This window comes from Pithys albifrons, chromosome Z (genome assembly GCF_047495875.1).
Source record: "Pithys albifrons albifrons isolate INPA30051 chromosome Z, PitAlb_v1, whole genome shotgun sequence".
NCBI classification, from domain to species: domain Eukaryota; kingdom Metazoa; phylum Chordata; class Aves; order Passeriformes; family Thamnophilidae; genus Pithys; species Pithys albifrons.
In genome coordinates, this window is record NC_092497.1 from 31025225 (window position 1) to 31049093 (window position 23869).

At 38.4% G+C, this 23869-nt stretch overlaps 1 protein-coding gene across 7 annotated transcripts in view; it reads right to left on the minus strand.

Annotated features, from left to right (window-relative positions):
• The window catches only part of ARB2A (ARB2 cotranscriptional regulator A), a 304397-nt gene that overhangs the window by 52268 nt on the left and 228260 nt on the right, over nucleotides 1-23869 (minus strand). For 6 of the 7 annotated variants that reach the window (XM_071580198.1, XM_071580200.1, XM_071580196.1 and 3 more), the window contains one exon: nucleotides 23186-23270. In XM_071580198.1, the coding sequence (XP_071436299.1) occupies nucleotides 23186-23270 (85 nt within the window). Of the gene's footprint in view, nucleotides 1-18640; nucleotides 19402-23185; nucleotides 23271-23869 lie in introns of those variants that run through there. The other variant, XM_071580202.1, reaches the window with a different exon arrangement.

Here is a 23869-nt window from a genome sequence, read left to right on the forward strand (position 1 = left end):
TGTGCCAGTAGTGGTTTTCTTTTAGTATTTTTGCTTTACTAACTCTAGTCATTATGACTTTATTAAGCTTAATTAATAAAGTAAGTATCTGAATTAAGTGAGGGCTCATCTATATATACCAGGGTATAACTATATCCCTGCTAATCTATCAGCTATCACAGCACACCACTACAATTTCCATGGGAATCACGTGGGCTGAAGGTACTGAAAATCCTCAGACCTGGTGGCGCAGTTCCACAATGCCCCCTGAGATGAAATGGAGTACACAAGGAGCACAAGGCTTCCCTGCAACACCCGTGCTAATACTGCTCATAATGATGAACTATTACAGGTGCTAGTCTGAGCAAACTGTCAGAAGAAATGATGCATTGTTGACAACAGTGGTACAGAAAGTAAAATGGATATACTTTCTACAGGGTGGAAAACCCAGAGGCAACATGCTTCCTGTAAGCAGCAAGTATGTAAGAGTATATAAGATGAGCAGATCAAAGTTTCATATGCACCAGGGATCAGCACAGGTCACGAAAATCATGGAAATGCAAATTTTCTGACAAACTGTAGGATGTGCATGAAACAAAACACATGAGAAGCTAGGATACACAGATTCTGCCAAAGACTGCCTCAGACTTTTGCTCCTTGCCTATATACGTATACACAAAATCTGTAAATAAAATTCATTCCATGTATGTCACCTAGAGACAGGTGTCTCACATGAACACGATGTTTCTGCCAATACAGATTTACAAAACTTTCTAGTAAATGCTCATCATTGGGGAAGGGACCATGCATGCTTTACTATAAGTAAGCAATTGGAACTAAATTAATCCTAATAATTAAAAAATAGCAGATTCATTACCATAGCTGTCCAACCCACTGCAGGTTCTCCCTTCTGCGTGTAAGAGGAATTTGAGATAAGGCAGCAGCACAAGAGGGCAATGCTACCTGAAACTTAGTGCTCTCTAGTCACAGCCCATTTTTAGTTTTTAAGAAATAAACCAATGAGTGCAGAAAAAACATGGACAGCTGTAATCCACAGGAGCAATCTTGTCACAACATGTGTTACCGCAGTTTGACACTTTTACATTTGCACTTTGTTGTAATTGTGATAGTTTTGGCTTTAGCCCTCTAGCCTAAATTTAGCAGGCCCAAAGGATGTGACATAGATCAGAAGGGACAAGCATCACCTGACTTAAACAACTAAAGAGGTATTTCATATCCTCTGACATCATCAAGAATTGTCAAGAGGTATAAACAGAGAGAGAGAAGGAACTTCTGTCTCTTTTGGGTTTTGCCTCAGACCTGTAAAGACACACTGCCTGCCTCTGCCGAGATTAGGCCTTGCCGCCATCCCCACTGTGTTATCCAGGGAGGTGAACATTTTCTTGGCAATTTCTGTCCTCTCTTGCTGGAAGTTTTCTTTGGAAGAGTTGTTAGGAGGTTTTGTGGGGTTTGGGTGGTTGGAATCTGTATTATTTGGTTGGGTGACTCGGTAGTTATTGTTGTTAGTCTGGTTTTCTTTTCTCACATTTGTATATATATGTATTATATCATATTCTGTTTTTAATTGTTTTTATTTTGTATAATATAAGAAGCTTGCTACTTCAGGTTTTGGGTTTTTTCTTTCCCTCCTTTTCCCTTGGTTGGAGGGGGGGACCCTTTCTCTCTGTGTTGGGCAGTTGGCATTTTGCCAGCTCAACCCAAGACAGTAATGTAGCACAGCAACATAATTGACTACTGGTAGGTAGTTTACATTAGTCCTCAAAAGGTTAAGAAGCTGATTATAGCTAAAAACCAGCTTTGCCTTGGGCTTCAGTGGCTCTGTGTAATCAAATTAGACAAGCAGGGCACAGTGTCACCTAATGCAAACCATGGCACTTTCTTCTGTTTCGACCTTTCTCATTAGATGATCAAGCAAGGTTTTAGCTTATTCCAAACATTTTGATCAGACTAGTTACCAAAAAACTCTGAGTGATAAGCCAGGCATTCATCTACATCATTCTCTTGAGTGACTCAGTGAGAACACAGTCAAGAAATTCCACAGGAACAACATCAACTTTGCTTTCACCCAAAATAACCTCTTGAACTAATTATCGTTTTTTGAGATTGGAGGATGGGAAAGGTTTCAGAAGGTGAATAGCAATGACTTGAAACGCCAGTATATCTTTAGCCTCTGCCTTTATCTCAGCAAACAGGTAACTTCATAAACACAGCAGAAAACACATTAGAATTTCTAAGAAACCATGGGTAACCCATTCAGCAGAGTTGTAGCTCACTACTTCTATGCAGCCACACGGGTCTTTGAAGTCAAGCAAGGTGAATGCTATAATGGGAGTGCTTAAGGAGGTTTTAATAATGTAGACAGAGGAACAAGACTGCCTAACATCAGAAGAATGCTTTGCACACCACCACAGGATAACTAAATTTAAATGCAGGCTGCAGCACTGGTTGCTTCCATAATTGTGTCATCTTTGAACATGAAGCAACAAAAGATTAAACAGGCAAAGAATATATAAAGAAAAGGAATGGGAAATTTAGATAAAACCCTGCAAGTTAAGGAAATCCCTATGCCTTCCTGAATTTTCTGCATGAATCTCAAAAAGATTTGTTGAATCTTTACATACTCATCTTTAAGCTAAACTTCAGCTCTGCTTTTCTATGTACTGTACCTAATTTATAGAGCTTTTATGTGGTGAAAACAAGTAAGCATGTGAAACAATAACTTCTGCAGGTGATTTGTGCATATTTATTTTCTGACAATGAAATCCAAACTTGTTATTTTAATTGTTTAAGTCATAGATGAAAAGTTACAGAAGCCAAGTCTCCATATTTGCACACTCTTGTTGGTTCCTGCTAATCCAGCACTGCTTCAAGAATTAGTTTGTGGTTAGGTTGCCTTGCCATAGATCACACTTCTAGGCTGCAAGCTGTGCAAAAAAATCAATATACCAAGTTTAACATAAGGGTAGGAAACATGATGTCCTCATATATTTTCAATGAACTTCAAATGACTGTACTGTTACTAGTCTGCACAGTTTATTTGAAAGAAATGTGCTCTTTAAGAAGAGAAAAAATCTATTACATTGTTATGAGCCACCCCAGAAGGCAAGGGTAACCAAGGTTCTTGTCAATGGATCCCTTGGGGTGGATTAGAGTTAAATGACACTGACTGATCAGTGTTTATAAATGTATAATGTCGGGTTTATTTTAGAACAAATTGATTACAATAGAAAACAGGTATGTAGTTGTTTTTGTTATTATTGTGTATAGTAATATAGCAATATAAAAGCATAAAAATAATACTTTAGAAAATGTATAAGAAAAAGAACGAGAAAAAAAAATAGGAGAAGAAAGATACCACGTATCCAGCAATAAAACTTCATTGTATCTGTTGGTTGACACAATGGTCACCGTCTTGATCCATCAGAGGTGGGGGAAAGCCCACAAAACACCAGGTTCAATGGGTTAATACACATTTAGGTTTAGGTGGAAGGCCCAGGTACCTACCCTGAAGTGACACGGTGGATCACATGCAGTCCCTCTGGTGGAAAGCCCCAGAAATTAGTCTAGGGGCACTTTAGAGGTCTTTCATGGCTTATGACACCTTGTAAGACATGACAGCTGCCTCTCTCATTAGTGTGGTTGAGTCAGATATGCCCCATCAGAAAGAATGAACACCTTCAGCACTATGTGTGTGAATGTAAAGGCCCTAACACTTTCTGAGGGTGGGGGGAATGGGGAAGGAGGTGGATTTTGAAAGGGAGGACATGCATGATAACACCATCCTGCCACTGCAGGGTCTGTTTCTTATTGGCCTTCTCCCTTTTCTGGCTCAAATCCCAGCACACAAAAAACTGTCCTGATACCCCTTGGGGGATGCAAACTTGGCATCAGCAAAGCATCCTGCTGTTTCCAGAAAAGGCAGACTGTTTTGAGTCATTAATCATTAACATTCCAACCTCTCACACACATACTGAAATATATAAATGCCTATATCAAAATCATGCCTTAGTTGATAATAACAATTTATTTCAAATAGTCTGACATTTTGATTGCATCATCAGCCAGGCAGGCAGCTCCTCTCTAACCTTTTCCATGTTTAAAACAGTGGCATGTTTTCGAGAGAGAACATACACTAGCCATATGTATTATAAATTCAACAGTAAGTCCCTGTATATTTTTTTCATATGACTCTGCTACAAAATAATTCAATTATTTACATCCAGTGGCAACCACCATTTAAGCAAAACAGTCTATTGTCTTCCCATTTCTCTACTGATATTTTTCACATGTTTGATGCAGAAGCATAATTTGTTGTCTTGTGAGGACAAGACAACTTTCTGACGGGACAGGGTGGCCACAAAGAACAGGTCAGCACCATGTGGGGCTATCTCTGCTGTCCCAGCTCAGCTGGGAGAAGCCACCAGCATACCCACTTGCTGCCAAAATCGCTCCTTGTAAAGGAGAAGAAATAAAGGGCAGGGGGTGGATGGGGGAGGGGTGGGTATTGAATTTAAACACTCACAAAAGCATTTTCAAAATATAAGACTATGCAAGGAAGCAGAGAAAATCTCCTTAATGTATGATTGGCTCCTTCAATGGTAATTTCTCTTCCTTGCAGTAAGTTTCTGTGAAGGGATTAATGGCATTTAGCTCTAGAGAGCATGCCATTGATCTGCACCGAACATACAAACTGGTATATAAAACATACTGAAAGACCATACTTGTTCCTAACTTTCTATTAATTTGTCTTTTGCAAGACAAATTTTATTTTGAGATTACCATTTAAAAAACTCTAGGCATAAAACTTCCAATCAGAAAATAACACTGTACCAATTTTAAGTGTTGAGCAATATTAATTCTGTAGTAAGTTACCATTTTGGTAGGTTTTAGCCTTCTTACATCAGTTTAGAGAATGTAGAACAGCCCTATGCCACTACAATTGGGTTGTTTCAGGGACACCCAAAATATAAAATACAAAAAATTTGCCCACAAGGTCTCTACCATTAACACAAAAGAATGAAAAATATTGCAGAATAAATGGTGACCATTGTCCCATACTGGCACACCGTTCTGAGGTCCATGAGTAGGTACCTTTTCAGATTAGATGATGTGGACTGTCCCTGCAAAGCAGGGATGGGAACTAATTTTATTATGTACTGTATTGTATATGCAAAGATACTGTGAAGTCCCAAGGCAACACTGCTTGTGCCAAGCTACAGGTAATATCTGGACCTCAGTAACAGCCTACACAACTTGCACACCTTGTTCAGGGACTGTTACTCAGGGGTAACACTCCCTCAGGGAACTTCCCCAAAGCAGATGACTTTGTTAGAGTCAGCCAAATGACATTGTGTATATGTAAATCACTGTTGAGTTTGTACTAAATCTTTAATGTCTTAATGCTTTCATTTGCCTTTTCCCTTCAATTTTGACATTGCTTCAGTGTGAACAGCTATATTTAATTTACAAGTTTTTCTGGCCTTTTTCCTTTTTTTACATTCCCTCTCCAAAATCAGAAGGTAGGGAGTAAGTACACAGGTGTAACTTGAAGAGGCAGCTGAGATGAGTTGCTGGCAGGGTGAAGTGGTAGGTTTTTGTAATGGCTGGAAGCTGTAAGAGGTTCTAAGCTTTGAAGTCAGGGCAGCTTTGATGTGCTACTCCCATAGTTAATCACAAGATAGTCTTGAAAGAAAAAGATTTCCCAAATACTGTCCAAGTGTTCTTGCTTGTGAAATCCTTGTATAATTTTGTTTTTCCCCTGTTGAACTTTAAATCTACCACTGGACTGCTCTCATTCCCTCTCAGTCACTCATAGTTTCTTTTAAAATGTTTTAATTGGTTAAAGGGATAATTAACCCCATGCTTGGTTTCATGGAGGCAAGTAGCTTGTTGCATATTATTTTGCTTTACCGAAATGCTTCTGAGCATTTTCCTCCCCAGATTTACAGTGCTCAGTTGCCATGAGGGACTGCAGACTAGGATGCTGGAGCAGCAAAGGGAAGAGGCTGGAAGCCAGATTAACATACCTGCTGGTGTACCCAGAGGGGTATACTTGCCTCCCCTTCATGGGAACAGCCACACTGCTCCTAAGGCAAAGCATCCATGAGGTGAGGAGGAGGAAACTCCCCTCTGCTCTGCCCATTGGTTTGGGATTGACACTATCAAGGAGAAGTGACTGCTTGGTGTCTGGGAAAGAGGCTTTGCAATTGAAATTCACGTATGTACATTGGGATTGATGGAAGACACGCAATGCTGATTCCAAGGCGAAAAAAAGAACAAGTTTAACAGGAAGAGGCAAGTTTTCTTGATGGGCACTCCTCTCCCATACACCATAAAGGAATATCAACTGATTTTTGTCACAATATAAACTGTCACCGAGCTGCACACTCAACCAATATGAGCTTTCACATTTAGTGAAAATATAAACGGTTAGCTTTAAGAAAGCAGTTCATAAAAGCTTGATCTTTTGATAATCATTGTACAATGCCTGATTTAATAGCTATATTTTAAACCTAAGCTTAATTTATGTCTCAAGTTTCATCTACAAACCACATGCTGAAGCATATAATGACAATAATTTTTCAGTGAGTCTGAAGCTAGGAAGGCAAGAGGACTAAAATGGTTTAAACCAGTCATTATTATACATCAAAAATCTGTTTATCTGGACACCCATTCGTGAAGGGAAAAGGGTACCTGTCCCTGCCCATAGTGAGCAATCTTTAAGGTTCCTTCCAACCCAGACCACTACATAACCTATGATTTTATGATCAGAAAGACCCATGCCTGTCTAAATGGACAAAAATAAAGAAAATTATGTGACCAGGAGAGTAACATGTCAAGGTTAGAGGTCACTGAAGATTTCAGCAAATCTCAAAAGATATGGCAACAGATTCATTAAGTGGATAGGCTACCCTCAACCACAACCTGTTAAGACTTTTGAAGTCCAGGATGACTTCTATCCTGCTCTTTCATATTAGTTCTTAGGTACACCAATTACAGTCTAGTTATGCACTCGAGCCAGACTTTGCAGACACACAGAGCAGAAATAAAAGATGAAATAGCCAAATACTGCCCTGCATATTGTGAGCACTCACAACTGTGAGCAGTGTTTGCATTGTCCTGTACAGGCACAATATGCAAGATGTCAAATACATTCTGTACCTTCAAGAAGATGGTGTTAGCTGTTGTTACTAGGGTAAGCCACAAATTAAATATGCCAAAGTCCAAAGTCAGGTTCACCTAAGTGAGGTCTCTGACAACAATGTTGAAATAAGCAAATGCAGTTCCAAAAACTGTTTTAATGTGCACTGGAATAATGATAATCGAAGTAAAGCTGTAAACTGCAACCCCTCATAAATACTGCAAATCTAGCATGGAAATCAAAGAAGTAACTTGCTGTTGCTGCCAGTGAACTTGAGTGAGGGTGCATGGGATTAGATGTGGAGTCCATTGCATTAATTTTGCATCAATATCCGTATTAATTCTCACACAACATTGTATCAAATTTGGGGGCAGCACACAGCTCAAACAGTCTCTCTGGCAATGAAATACCACTTGTAAAGCTTCAATAAATCATTAACTAGCATTAAACAAAGTCAGGCATAAAATCAGAGGAATAGTTTAGAAAAAGAGATGCAGTGCAGAAAAATCATATGAAATTTAACAAAATGTGTAACAAAAGAGTCTATCTATGGAAACTATTCAAAATCAATTTCTATTTCCTCATTCCTATGAAGAATACTTTAAAAAGTATTTGGTAAAAATTTTGGATGATGAAAAATCAATCCACATGGGACTGACAATACCTCTGTTACCAAGATAACATTATTTATCTGTGAGTGCAAACTAAAAGCTGTGAATACATTGCTAAAACCATAAAAACAAAAATTCCAGTTCCAGTGAAGACACAAATCAGAAACTGGGACTTGCCTGTATCATGTAGCAGAGTTCTCTGAAACCAAAATGAGACAATCTGAGAGCAAGTGATATAAATACTCATACTTCTATTTCATCTGGAATTTCTAAAACTTTGATAAAGTATAAGCTTTATGATCAACACACAAAACAACAGAAAAAGTCTTCACTTCTCTGCTGAGCCTTGAGCAGCTCGGGAACAAAGACTCAAGGATGTGAAGAGATAAGGGGAACTGATCTTCCCAAGCTTATGTGTGCGCATCTTCTATTGACATCATGTAACATGATGGATTCCCCAGTGACATCTGTTTTCCAGGTTCCACCAAGGTTTCTCAAGGCTATGTATACTGCTATTAATGACCAGTTCACAACTAATCTCCTTGTGTAAGGCATGCTCTTCCTTAGTTGGCTCAAGGACAGCAACTTGTTGCATTGGCTGGTAAGGAAGCCCACCGCATTTTGGTTCTATCTGCACTGGATGTTTGTGGTTTTTCTTCACTTTGTCATCAATCAGAGATGACAGAATATGAAAAACAATGGCTCTCCTTTGATCTGTCACTGACCACTTCTCTCTTCAGTGTACAAAAAATCCTACTGTTAGCCTGAGTGAACATCTCCACCTGCGAGGCTGCTCCATCCATAATCTACTTTTTTAAAAAATGGCCTTTATAAGGTATAGGTAAAAATAACCAATTAGGGCAGACCAACTGATTAAAGTCATGGAAATCAGCAACCCCTTGATGCCACTGTTCCTTAAAAAATCGGGTGGAGAACACTCTTTTTTAGGAGAGATAATAGGAGAGCCTTCACATACAAGACAGTGCAATGGTTAGGCCATTGACATTAGAAGCAGCAACCAAATTCAGTTCCCATGTCAGTGGAAGGGGTCTCAAGCCAATGTCTCAAAGGAAGGTGACCAACTACCAGTCAACAGTGTAGGGTTCCTCTTGTGTTCTTTCAGTTCCCCATCCCCCAAGGTTGCACCCATTCCTCTGCACAGGTAGGTAGATATTTGTGGGGAACTGACACTTTCCTGGAAGACAGATGTGTGCCTCAAGAGCATGGAGCAAATAATATCAGACAGAGCATGACGCAATTATATCATAAGTTTCATTTACAGCTAATAACAGAAGAAACAAAGAGCAGTCTTTAAAAAATTGTCATTAGTTCACACTCAGCATTTGGTTTAAAATAGTGGTCTGCTGGGGTACAAGGACTGAAGAGAGACCCATCAAAGCCACTGGAAATTTTCAGTGGCAGCTGAACCAGCTGCCCAGGTGCCAAGAGGAATCTGTAAGGTTTGTGAGAAGTGCTGAATTTGCAAGGTGTGCCTAATGTGAGTCTAAGTTCTGCAGTCAGTAGCAGGAAACTCAAAATCCTAAAAATCCAGACCACTCCTGAAATGAACCAAATCTAAACATGCAACTCTGACACATGTCAGTGTCTAATATAGTACTGCTGGAACTGTACTTCAGTCATTATCTTACCAGTGTTTGATCGGATAGGATTTTGTGGAAGATTTTCTCTGTTGAAAAGAGTACAGATTTCACTGAGCTGAACCAGTTGCATACAGAGATGTCTAGAACTCTGCCCCTAAATTAACAAAATAACAAACATTTACTCAGACTAATGATGAGTCCTTGAAGTTCTCCTAGAACCAAAAAGTGATGCCTGCTCTGGAGGTGCAAGTTTTTTGAGATATGCTTACATTCCCATTTCTTTGTGTTGCATGCACAGCTGCAGTGGAAAGATCTGGCTGAAGCAGTCATGGCATAAGCACCTTCAAACACTGCTGGGATGCTGCCAAGTATGAATGGTCAAATACACAGAAGAAGTCCTTCCAGTTTAACACCCAGATCAGTACACAGTTTAAACATATCTGGAGGCAAAGACGGTAATGAAGTATGACCTGCCTCACCCAGCAAGGTAAAGTCAGGGTTAAGGTTGAGGAGTGGGGTGTGTAGGGAATCACATGGGGCCCCTGTTGGCTCACTGTAGTCGCCTGCAGAGACAAGGGGCTTCAGTACCAGTATTGAAAGTCTCTGGTTAGACGGGGAGGCAAAGTTGGTAATAAAATATGACCTGCCTTGCCCAGCAAGGCAAAACCAGAGCTAAGGTTTGCCCTCACGCAATCTGTGGAACTCAAATGGATCCTCATGCATGTATCTGAGAATCACAAATTGGTCTTCAGATTTCACATACAAGTGAAATACAGTTTTTAATATGTATTAAAAATTGTATGTGTGCATATTATATTTTATAACATATATAATTTCAAATGGTATGTTACATAAAAATCTCAGAGTAAATGTCAAGAAGTTTTACACACAATGCCTCTATTGTGCAAATCTTGTGCTCAAGAAAAATGATGGGCACTTAGCAGTGTGTGTTCTAAAGTACATGCCATTTGCCCTCAAACTGACTACTGTATCACAGCAGTAGTAAAGAACATAATGTAAAATGGTTTGCTCTGATAACCACATGGATTATTTCTCTATTAAGCTGTTGTAAGTATGATCTGCAAACCTGCGTAAAATAGAAGGATTAATGTGGGGGAAAGTGCTTTTCACATAAAAAATTGTGATATAGTTTAAAAAATGTTACTTATTAAATGTGGCTCACTAAATTAAAATATTTATTGGAACACATGAGTATTCATAATATTAAGATACATATTATAAACCATTATTTCATAGGGTATGTTTTTCATGTTATAATGTAAGAATATTACGTCTGCTTAAATTAACCTTGTGCTTAACACTATCTGTGTAAACAATCAGCATCTGAATTCTTAGCACTTGTTTACTTTTGTTTTTATTAACGATATAACAATCACAATGCATTTAAAACAAGTCAGTTAACTGTCCCTATACATGACAAGACTAGTTGCTGATGCAGATTAGCAGAAAACAAGAAGTCTTCTCCACAGAAAACTGGGCCTTCCAAATGTTCTTTGATAGAAGAAAGTTTAAAGTGCAAATACACTGTGAAAAGGGCCTCTAAAAATGGTATCATGGAGCTCCATGTTTCTCATGTTTTGGTTATCTCACAGGTTGGTAAACTAATCTCAGCTGACAGCTAGCTGGAGCAGCCAGAAAACTGTTAAATTAGCAGCTTGAGGGCAGAGTGCTAAGAAGCCAAATATGACACAAATTTAATCTCCATGTGTTGCAAATAAATTTATGTGGTAAATAAAAAGAAAAGGAATGCTAAAATCAATGCTATGCCACTGATAGTTTTTCCAGCTCTTGTTTGTTGTCCAACCACTGCCATGAGGCTCAATTTGATAAAACTGGCATTACTGATGGCTGTTCAAATGACTGGAGTATTAATATCTGCTTATCACCTATTTAGAGTGACTAAAGTGCATAAAAGTGGTGAGGATGTGATATTCTGTTCTATCATTAAACCACCATTACTTATTTCAACAATACTGATAAATCTGATCTTGGGTCTACAGTGCCTGTGAATTAACGTACTTATAAAGCCCAGGAGAAGATGTTGGTGAGAAGGTTTGTGACAGACAACCTTGGCAAACCAGTGAATAGGTAAGTTCCTCCCTTATGCACTCCTTTGCAATGTGTAGAGAGTTTCACCATGCTGAAAGGTATCAGCTCAGGAGATGGACATAGGTGGTCACAAATATTAAGAGTTTCTAAAAATTCTGAACTGTGTTCCTAGACAAAAAGGAATAATAATTTCCATGACTTTACCACTTGGGGCAGTGTTGTGCTGGATAAAGACAAATGGCTGGCTACTGGGGCCAGTAAACCTGACCTGATGACTCTGGTGGGACTTAAGACAAAGAAGCTTCTGCTGGCAACACACACGCTTGGAGCTTCAAAAAGGGTATTTTTGCCTCAACGTTGGAAAAAGGGTAATAAATTTAATCAAGAGCTGATATTTAAATATAAAGGAATGAATTGTAGTTTTAAAAGGCTTGTTGAATGACTAAAAAAACATCTAAGAGTGTTAGTTCTCCTGGTTCAGCAAAAAAGTGAAATCAGTCGAGGAATATAGAAAAAAGTGAATGAAAATAGCTTGTTATCAGCTAAATATGATAAGGAATGCTAAAGTTACCTTAGTACAAAAACCGTGTAACTAGCAAACTTAACACAACAAAGAACTTTGTTTCATATGCAAGCAACAAATGCAATTCATAGCAAAAATGTATCAATTTTCAGACAGAACTTGTGAAATTGTAAATAACAATGCAGAAGGAAGGATGAAATTATTCAGTATATGTTTCTGTTCCCTATTTCAAAAGAAGACAGGTGAAATGTTTAATGAAGCTCATTATTTTTTGCTGGTCATCAATATCTTCTCAGGGATAAATCTTAACAAATTGTCAGGCATGCAGAGTTTGTACTCAAGAGTCATAAATCAGCTAACTGGCTACTAATGTTCATTTTAAATAATGCTTAAAATAACAGGGTTGGTACAGAAGATGAGAAAATCCTAATCCAAAATTTCAGAGAAAACTATTTGCATGGGTAGCCTGACATAAATCTCGAGCAAAATAAAGGAAAATGCATATACAGGTCCATAAATTCCTATCTGAGGTACAGTGTGCATGAAGAACAAGGTCTCTCTTTTGGGGGTGACTGTTGCTTACTCAGCTGTTCCTGAGTGTGTATGCTTGCACTGAGGAAGACAGGGGTCACTAAAACCGAAGTTTGAAAGAGACTGCCCAGCAAGGTTGTGTTGTCACACAACACACAGGAAAGAACCAAGGAGATGAGCATCTGTCAGAAAGTGATGGAAGAACATTTGCTAATGCTCTGGGTAATGCATACTAACATTCCTTTTCAGACCCACAGCCCTGTGATATTGGAGTAGATTAATGGAGAATTAAGGTAGAAAAATGTAACTAATTTAAACCAATGCAACTTACCAGAAAATAACAACTCTATAAATGTTTGCTTAAAAAAAGGTTAAAAGTCAATATCATTCAATATTTCCAAGAGCTTGAAGAGTACGTAATCTGCAAACACAACTATTATGGAGAAACCACTATTGAATAAAGATATTATTGCTGGAGTGTCCTATGGTTCTTCAACCACACAGGAAATATATATTAATTCACTGGTGGTAAAGCCTCTATAAATGTGAAATGTATTAACAAGAAAGGTAATTGTAATTTTTTTTGCGTGTGTGTGTTAATATGTTTGTTTGGTTTATTCTTTTATAAAAGCTACCTGCAATGGTTCAAAACACTAATTTGAAACCAAGATGAAGAGCAGCAATACTAGAAAGGACAAGTTCCTCCTAAACCTACTGTCCATAGTATGGTGATCAACAATCAAATGTAACAGTTGCTTAACAAAATGGGAGAAAATCAGGTCATAAAGACTTGATGTCTGTGTACTACATCAGTGAGTTGTAGACAGGTCCATCTCAAAGGAAGGATGTTAAAAGACTGGAGACATCACAGAAAAAGGGAAAGAAAAACAAAAAAGAAAAATGAAACCTGGAGCAATTAACTTGTAGTGAGACTCAGAGAACTCAAGTTACTAAATTTCTCAAAAGAAAATGGAGTGTTGACTCAATTCCAGTATGTAGTTCACAAAGAGAAAAAGTAAATGTACTAAATAATTCTTTAACTTGGTACAAAAAGGCACAACAAAAATTAATAGTTGGAATATGAAACCAGGCAAGGCCAAACCAGAAATAAGCCACTCCCCTTAATATTTTAACAGATTAAAAAGAGAAGGGAGCAATGGATGCCTCATCTCTCAAATCCTTCCAGCCAAGGCTGAATGACTTACTGGAAGACACATTTGCACCAAATGCAAGTTTTAAAATTCAGCATAACACCTGGTCAAAAGTTAAAGACCTATATATAAAAGTGGATGATAAGTGATCTAAATGTCTTTCCCTGCCTAACCTATATACATTTATGAAAAAAGGAAAGTTTCCTACTGAAAGAGAACCTTTTGAAAAATTCTACTGAATCTAAATCCAAGTCTGAATCTGGATTCTAACAGAAAACCGAAGGTGAAATGTAAAACATCTTTTGGGTCTACATCAATACAAATAAAAATTTTGCTATTGAATTTTGGATGACATCTCTCAGGAAATACATGTGTTCAGCTTCACAGAGCTACTGAGGATAAAACACAGAAAATACTTTTCAAAATTATTAACAGTAGTATGCTTGCACCTTTTAATACAAAGACTAATATTTAAGCTCAGGCCTACAAAGTATTTAATGAAAATATATTGAGAACCAAGTACAGAATTTCACTACATCTGGGCTAGAGCCTATGAGTACTTCAGAGGAGCTGAAATGAGAGAGGATTGTGACCTTCTCTTCCATCCTGTGAAAGACACACTTGAAGTATGCTTTAACTGACCAACTTAGCAATAAGGAGCAAGGTCTACTGTTGGATGCAATGTTTCCTATGTGTACTGAGAGGCTGGCAAAGCACTGCCTGTAAAAACACCTGAGGTGGTGAGGAGCCACCAGGTAAGAAGAGCTTTTGCTGCCATCACGAAAAGCAAAAGGCGGTAGAAACCCACGATATTTCTGCTAGGGTATAGTCTGACATGTCCAGAAGAAAAACATCAATTTGAGTTCCATCCTTAGGGGATGACAGAATCATTTAGGTTGGAAAAGACCTCTAAGATGATTGAGTCCAACTGCTTACTCAGTTCGGCCAAGCCCACCACTAAACCATGAGCCCAGGTGCCACATCTACATTTTTTTAAAATCCCTCCAGAGATGGTGATTCCTCCATTGCCCTGACAAAACTTCTGGTGAAGACAGTTTTCCTAATATTCAACCTAAACTTCCTCTGGTGCACCTTGAGGCTGTTTCCTCTTGTCTTGTATATTATATGTCTATTGTGTTGTCTTGTATTATATGGAAGAAGAGTACGACCCCCATCTGGCTACAATCTCCTTTCCAGTAGTTGTAGAGAGCAGTAAGTTGTCCCCTGGGCCTCCTTTTCTCCAGTCTAAGCATCCCCAGCTCCCTCAGCTCTTCCTTGTAAGACTTGTGTTCTAGACACTTTGCCAGCTTTGTTGCTCCTCTTGCTCTAGTTTGTCCCTTCCAACAGAGAAAACTAATGCAGATTGAACTGACACCAGACTGGCTTTTTGGCAATAATGTAATCGTACTCTTTAGAATGTCATTCTAAACTGTTGCTTGGAACTGTGCAGTAAAGTTCCAATTCAAAAACATCTGCCTATTCAAAACATGAATGTGTTCTCTATTGTACTGCAACCATGCCCGTAAGTGCTGTAAGGAGTCATTGTGTAAGTATTTTAATATCACAACAATGCAGAAGACTGGCTAAGCAACAATTTTTCTGGCACCTGGCATCTTCATGGGCTGATAAGAAGCTTAAGCACTGAACAAAAAGTCCCTGAGGTCAAGAGTTTGCAATCACATAATGGAGTTAGACCTGCCAACATGCAGACTGATATGGATATATAAGGCACTAATACCTAGCAGTCACAGTAGTTTAATAGTTGTTAAACAATTTATAGGAAATATCTGACTGTAAAAATTTACATTATTCATTATTACCACAATCAAAGACAGCCTCAGGGACTCAGAAAACAACTCTAACTAGTTCACTCTACTATAAAAAAATGCAATGATAAATATATATGTCTGAACACAAGAATAATTTTTGATGAAACTGTTTCTCTAATATCAGTACTGCACCAAATACATGTAGCTATTTTGTAGAACAGTAAATGAATTTTATGAACTCTCTGACAGGAGCAACATCTGATAATTCAATCAATTTGAATGCTTTCAAATTCACATTTTCATCTTTACTTTAGAGGCTCTGTGTAGTGGGCTCACCTGGCAAAATGCCAAGTACTCATCACAGTAACAAAGCTTCTTCTCAAGAGAAAGGGGGAAAGAAAAAAACAAACCCTGAAACTGAACTGTTAAATGGAAAGGCTTATATATTTACACAAAAAAGGGAAAATTCAACATAAAACTTACACACAAGGGTAAAAATAACAACTCTCCACATCAAGCCAGCTGCCCAATAGATTCCACCAGTCTGGACCCACAAAATACCCCAAGAGACTCCTCCCAAGAGACACCCAGCAAGGAAAAGGGAAAAAGGTAACAATAAAATATCTACTTCCCCAAGATAATGTAGTGGTAAGCCGCGGTGGGGCCTCGTTATCTCTGAACAGTCATAGCAGGTCTTCTCAGGACTGCGACCAGGAAGAGAAGAACCAAGACTCCTACTCCACTCCCCTTTTATATCTCAGTTTGCATAATATGGTATGAAATATTTCTTTGGTTGCTTAAGACAAGTGACATGTGTCCCTTCTAATCTGCGTAGCACCTACCATGGCCTACTGAAACCGAGGCTTAATCTAGGATCAATTAAAACTAAGGCTGAACTAGGGCAAACTACTACAGTCTGGCATTCTGGAACAGAATCTGCAATATTGTTCAACAGGCCTCTCTAGACTTTGTCCTTTCCTTTGAGTAGCTGTAATAAGCTACTCAAAACACAAATAGGAGCTTATGTGCAGCTGGGTGTACACACAAAATGAAAAGCTGCAACACTTGAGTCTGAGCAGGAGAGCAAGAGCAGAGCTCCTTTGAAACACTGGGAGTAGGGAAAAAGCTGCTTACTTTCATGCTAGGAAGACGTAAGTTAAAGCTGGACTTAGTGCACCAACTGCTAGAGCTGTGGCTAAGACAGGCTGATGCTTCAAAGTTTCCATAGCTATTTCCACTCTCTGACCGACAAAGTACAACAGCAGAAACTGAAGTGCAGAACCAGTGCTGGTGGCAGGTGAAGATGCTGACATGGGCAAGGAAGCACCCCTCACACTGCAGATTCCTACACTCCTCCACTTGTGCTATTAATGTTCCAAATACCTTAAAATAAATTAATATGCAGCTTTACACAGGAACTTGCCACCCTGACAAAAAGCTTCAGTGTTTAATCTTTTCTCCTGAAATGCAAAGCTTTTATTGACAGAACTATATACACGTGAAGGCATAAAATGTAAAGTGGTTTACAGTAAACACTGATTACTGTAATCATAATTGCCATGAATGATTAGTGAATGCAGAAATAACATTTTTAACAAAATGGACAAATTGCTTATTCTGCCTTCCTGTAAGAAGTATGTGGTTTTGCACATATTTCTTGTATTCCTAGAGTTGTTGGACACGTATCCCTGGTCACAGAATGATAATAGCAGAAAACTTCCCAGAACAGTCTTCATTAAATTGATTAAAGACTGAAAAAAGAAGAGAAGCAGTTTTAAACTGGGCTAAGAGTATGAGCTGGGTATTGTCTCAGCACTTAATACAGTTTATGGTCATTTCTGCCTTGTTTGCTATAAACAAGATGCTGCAAATGCAGATGAATAAAAAAAGCAGGAAAAAACCTCATCCTTCCCTACAGTTGTCACAAATATCACTGATGTAATTACCTCTGCACACAAACCCTGTGGTGTTGGAGAGCCCATTTAAGCTCACCAGAGATCCTCCTGTTTGAATCCCAGGCTCTGCTCAGCATGAGGTGCCTCTGCAGATAGACGAGGCTTTTCTATGGAAATACGCAACTAAACTCTAAAAACAGCAGGCAGGAGCCACCTGTTAGGCAAAGCCAACAGAAAACTACCAATTCCATAATCTAATGAGTACTTAATGGTTTTCCTGGTATTAACACAAACTTTGCAACCAGAGCTCTATCTCATGACTCAATGTACTTGTGTGTGGGGCCACAGGCTGCACACCTGCTTTTCCAGCGAAAGGTTTGCTGCCCAAGTGATACACTCTTTTTCTTGGATCAGTGCTTCTAAACAAATATAACAGTCCATAATAATTTTACTTAAATTTACTGTAGCCTCATGGAAGTATTATTGATGCCATTCTATTAGCACAAAGCAGCAGTTTCTAGGCGACTATTTAGTACCATGTTCCTTATATTAAAGCAAACAATGCCAAGGACTCAAAATTAGCAGGTTACCATACTTTTCTTTCAGTGAACACTGCAGAATCTCATCTTTTTAAACCACATGTTTTATACGCATATACATAAAAATGTCAAAAACACCCCCAAGCCTTAAAGTACATACTGTACACATGTGGAATGCTTTTGGCTATGTAAAGGCTCAATGGATGTCAACCCTGCTCCTTGATGGGACATGTCAGAAACAACCACCAGGCCCCCTCTTCTTTTACTAGTTAAAAGTATTTTAAAGAAGAAAACAACCACTTTCTGCAATGTGAAGGAGCTCCTTGTGGTGCTGAGACACATAAAAATGATGGTCTTACCTGAGCTTGGACAAATACCACCTTCACTCCATAGTCACTAACACCACATGATTATAGCATGACAATGTGATCTTTTGGAATTTAGGCAAGTATGCCAGCAAGAATTCCACAACCTGACATGGATATTAATTACATTACCATGGTTTCTTTGCTGACATATAATGGTCCCTGGAGAAGGCTGGATATAGCTCTGGACTACTGGCTCCAGGTAGCCTGGCTTGAACAAAAGCTGGACAAGATGAACCCCAAAAGTCCCTTCACACCTCAACCATTCTGTCAAGTATTTTCTTCCCTTCTATTTACTTACCTGTAAAAACACCTGAAACCTGCAGTACCGTGTTAGAAATTATACTAATGATATTTTCTGAATAAAAAGTAAAAAAAAAATTGTGCTTTGTTTACTCAAATTAAATTTAATGCTTGATATACCATACAGAGTACATACAAGTACCATACAAGCTTGATGTTTGGTACCAGAAACCTACCTGAAGACTTACTGAAGAGCACCACTGGCACAGGTCATACCTGTTCCACAAAATTAAGCTTGTTTTATATCTACCAGCTCAAGGCTACTTTATTGAGCTGTATGAATCAATTCTTGCACGTTTTTCCTTATTGCAGACTCATATATTCTAGTCTAGGCTCTTATGCAAATTGAGCTGTTCTTGATTACTGTTAGAGTTTTCATTTGATTGTGTCATCTTGTTTGTCTTTTGATGCTGTAATTTCCTTATTTCATGATGTTTTAACCACATTCACTGCAACTGTTAACAGAATAACTAGCAATTTTGGGGGTCAACTAGAAAGGCTTTAAAAATACTTGATTTTGGCAATTCATTCTAGTAATGTAACAATAACTTCATTTGATTACTTTGAGTTAGTGTTGGTTTGTATCCACTTTGGCAAAATACTGTAAAGTTTAGTCTTTTTTCCTTAATAACAAGCTTACCTGTGAGAAACACATGGGCTAAGGAATCCAAACAGGATTCAGGAAAACAAAGGCCATTTTTACTTGGCAAAATTTACCACAGTACCTTTACTGGGCTAATGTTCAGGCCACTATCATGAAATCAAAGTAATTTAATTCCTGAACAGCATTATAGATGGACACACATCCATGGATCTGGTTTGTCCCATCGTCACTTTCAGCTATTCCCACCCAGTGGCTGCTCCAGTAGGATGGCTTTCCAAGGGCTTGTGGAGCTCTTGCTCTAGAATAAGGAGAAATGTGACATCTCAGAGACACAGTGTAAACTACAACTACGGGTAGCAATAACATGATAAACCTGTCATTAAAACATCCATTCCAGTGTCTGTGTCAAATTCCAAGTTGATGTCCAGTCTCCTAACCAGAAGTACTTCAACTCCTATTCCATTTCATGTGATGATTTTTATTGTATAGACCACTTTTAAAGTCAACTTTCTCCACCCTACATTGGCTTATGTCTTAGATGGGAGATGGATCCATTTCCTCTGAGACCAAAGAAAGGTCTTCCGGTTTGTTTCCATTAGGAAGGTGGATTAATACTGGCAGAAGATGACCTGAAGTCTAACAAAGGTCCTTAATTAGAGCTGTCATGAGGGTTTGAGCAAAGTTTCACTTGACCAGGTAGCTCAAAGCCTCATACAGCTTGACCTTGAACAGTTACAGGGATGAGGCATGCACAACTTCTCTCAGCAACTTGTGCCTGTGTCTCACCACTCTCACATGGAAGAATTTCTTTCCTGTCTTTTCTAATCTAAATCTGCCCTCTGTCAGCTTAAAGCTCTTATCCCATTGTCCTATCACCCTTATCAAAAGCCCCTTGTCAGCTCTCTTGTAGCACCTTTAGGTATTGAAAGGTGCTCCAAGGTCCTGGAGCCTTCTCTTCCCCAGGATGAACAACTCTCTCAGTCTGTCTCCATTGTAGAGGTGCTGCAGCCCTCTGAGCATCTTCATTGCCTCCTCTGGACTTGCTCCAACAGGTGTATATCTGTCTTATTCTGAGCTCTCCAGAGCTGGATGCAGTGTTTCATACAGGGTCTCATGAGAGCAGTGCAGAGGGACAGAATCAACTACCTCAACGTTCATGATTCTTTTGATGCAGTCCAAGATATGGTTGTCTTTCTGGACTGGATGCACACATTTGTGGGTCACACTGAGTTTCTTGTCAACCAACACCTGCAAACCATTTTCTTCAAAGCTGCTCCCAGCCTGTATTGGTGCTTGGGATTATCTACCCAGCCTGTATTGGTGCTTGGGATTGCCCTGAGCCATGTGTGGGACCTAGCACTTGGCCTTTTTGAACCTTTCAGGGTCCATCTCTTCTACAAGTCCACCTTTCAACACTCCTCTGGATGACATCCATTCCTTCCAGCATCTCAACTGCAATACACAGCTTTGCTGTTGTTGGCAAACTTTCTAAGGGTGCACTCAATCCTGCTGTCCATGTTGCTGATGAGATGTCAGAAGACATTAAACTGACACCAGCATGCGACCAAATCCTTGAGATATGGAGGAAAGTCCATGGAGGCGAGATCCTCACAGTACTTCTTGCTACAAAACCCAATTCCTTTTTGTAACTAAGACATTAATGAATTATAGCAAACATTTTAATCACTTAATAATGCTTTAATCAAAAGCTTATACAACTCCATCTGGAAATACATGTCATTTTTCCAGTTCGATGGCCATTTATTTCTCTCCACTGATTTTAAGGGAAATGCAAACAAGAAACTGTGAGATAATCTGCAGTACTTATTGCTCACAAACTAGAACTGCCTGTAAATTCCAGTGTGCTGAATGGCTGAATATCAGATCTTTTTGGAAAAGCTGGCTCTTGAGATGTGACCAAGAGGCAGTTATTCCTGAACTTACTTCTCAGTGCAAACACAGCTAAAAGACGGGGTTCCGAGAAGAGAATTCAATTGTCCTACTGCAGAAGGTTTATTTTAAAGGATCTCCTGTCATTGCTCTGACTGCTCATGCTGTCATTAATTGAAATACCAAGGGCAATGCTGCCAGGATTTACGTGTGGGCTGTTTCAGTACTGCAATTCTCAGGAAAAGAGTGAATGAAAAATCTCTCACATTAAACAATAATGCTTCTATATCTAGCAGCATCTCATGAATTTGTTACAGATTACCCTAATGAAGGTTTAGACTGTTGCCCATATGAACACAGGGTATGAATTATTCATTAGCTCCTCTAATGTCTTACTGTTGTTCACATAAGACAAGAATACAAGAAATATAAGCAAAAACATGTGAGGAAATTGTTAATTCAGCAGCACAGAAAGTTATACAGTTTTAAACTGTTCTTATATTACAAAGAATCAGCCTGGAAATAGCTTATATTAAATCATTATCCAAAATCTCTGTTGAGAACTCCTAAAACATTAGTGATCTTAATCTAGTGGCATTGCATGTAAGCACCAAATACAAATAGCTAACTTTTCTTTTCTGAAATCCTACTCCATTTAAATTAATTCTTCTGCTGCTTCAGTGTAGCTTGGGAGTTCATTAAGTGGGGTAGAAATGTTATGACTAATATGACCCATCCTCAACAGAAATCAAGATTTATTCACACCTTATTAAAGCACCAGTCTGCATCTCAAGTAACACTTAGAATTTCTTTTACAGAATACCTTTTAGATTATTTACATAGAATAAATACAAAGAAAGAGAAGATACACTCTGATGGAGGATTTTCAGTGCTGGGTAGCATGCAGTAAATACTGACTGGTTGCTGTCCAAGCCCCTATTTACCTGACTAAAATAACCTCGGTAACATTCAGTCTTTCACAACAGCAAAACAGATGTCAGAGATTGGAAGCTAATGCTGTTTTAAAAAATTCCACTTCTGAACAGGATTTTTCTTTTAAACTACAGTAATCTTCCCCAAAGGAGAAAAAAGTTAGTAAATGAATGTTAAATCTATGAAAATTGTAGTAACATAATTTTCCAAGGCACTACAGAACAATGCCAGATTGCACATATCTGTCCAGAGCTGATGGTTACATCTCAACCCATGAAGAAATGTGCTTAAAGCATCTGGCTGTTGTGAGCTCTCAAAGAAAGCACTGCTAAATTTTCCAACCCTTAAAAATATCCTGCAGTATACTAAGTTTAATCTGAAAGGTTAAAGCTCATTAACAACCTCATAAATGCAGACAGATATGAAAATCTAACTTGACAAATGAACAACTGCATCCCACAGAGCATGGTCAAATATTGTTCCATCTTTTAAATTAATACTGTATAGGCTGTATCTTCCTTTGAACCTGATTTTATGTTCTACAGAAATATTCCACCTATGGCTTTTAGAAAATCTGATAATCAAACATTAAAGTTCTGTTAACAGCTTTATGTATTTTAGATTACTTTCCTACAGAGATTGGAGGTTTTCCTTTTACATTGACAACTATGTCTACTTTCTGGAATTATTACATATTAACTGAAGTATCTCTGTATTATTTCATGTGCTCCTTATGATTTATGATTCATCAATGAAAAAGCATAGCTGCGTATTTCTAAAACAACAGAAAACTCACATTAACATTGTTGGATGCAGTAAATAATTTGCTATGTAAACTAGACTTCTGCTGATCAGCATTTAAGAAAGTGTCTTGTTTCACTTAGCTATAACTTTCACTAGTGTACTTTATTATAACCTTGTTGCCTACATAGTGAGATATTTTTCCAAGTAACTGTGATAAATTTCCCAGGTTTTGGCACCACTATTATTTTTCTTATTCTCCTATATACAATGTCATTCATTACTTAAAGACAAAGGAAGAGCAGAAAAACTCAAGCAACAAATAGACAAGAAAACTTCAATCCCATACAAAAAAAAAAAAGCTTGTAGGCTACATAAAATAGAAACAGCCATATCATTTCAACCACATCTTGTTGTAGAAGGGTTAAAATGGAGTCAGAACCAAATGTATTTTTAAATAAACAAGCTGTTCCTGGACACAAACACATACGCTGTTTACCACAAACAAATGGACATACCTGCAGAGACACGGGGGCAATCTGGCAGCATGGACTCCACTGAAGTGTCCAGGGGCTCAGAGCTGGACACCCAGTTACAGCAGTTCTGTAAGAACAGGCAGCAGTTTTGGGGTAAGCCAAAAACTCAGAGCAAAACTAAATACAGATGTTTTAAGTAAGGACAATGATCACATCAAAATACTCAAACTAATTTACATAGCAGTCAAAGGGAGACTGGAAAGTACACTACACCAGTTTATTCACTTACCATTGATGAAATACTGTGGTTTCATACTAAATAAGTAAAGAGTAAGACCATAATTCAGGAGATTTGTAAAGCACTTAAATAGCATGTCTCTAAGTGCTACTCTGCGAGCTAGTGAACTTGAGGAGTTGCTTGGACCAAAAAGTGCCAGAATTACCCAGCACACATTTTAAGCTTTTCCTTTCTGCTGCTGTTAATATAAACACTGAGCCTGCTCTCTTGTCAACATTAAAAAATCAGAACTTTTCAGGGTGTTTTGGTGGGTACACTGTGGAAAGAATGTTTTCTGAATAATGATGAAACAACATACTATAAATGAACAGAAGCCATCAAGATATCAGATTAATATTCAAGTAATTGGAAATACATCTGAGATGAATTGTGCATGAACAGGCAAATACCAGTCTTTGGAGAATTATAATCAGGAAGCATTTACACTT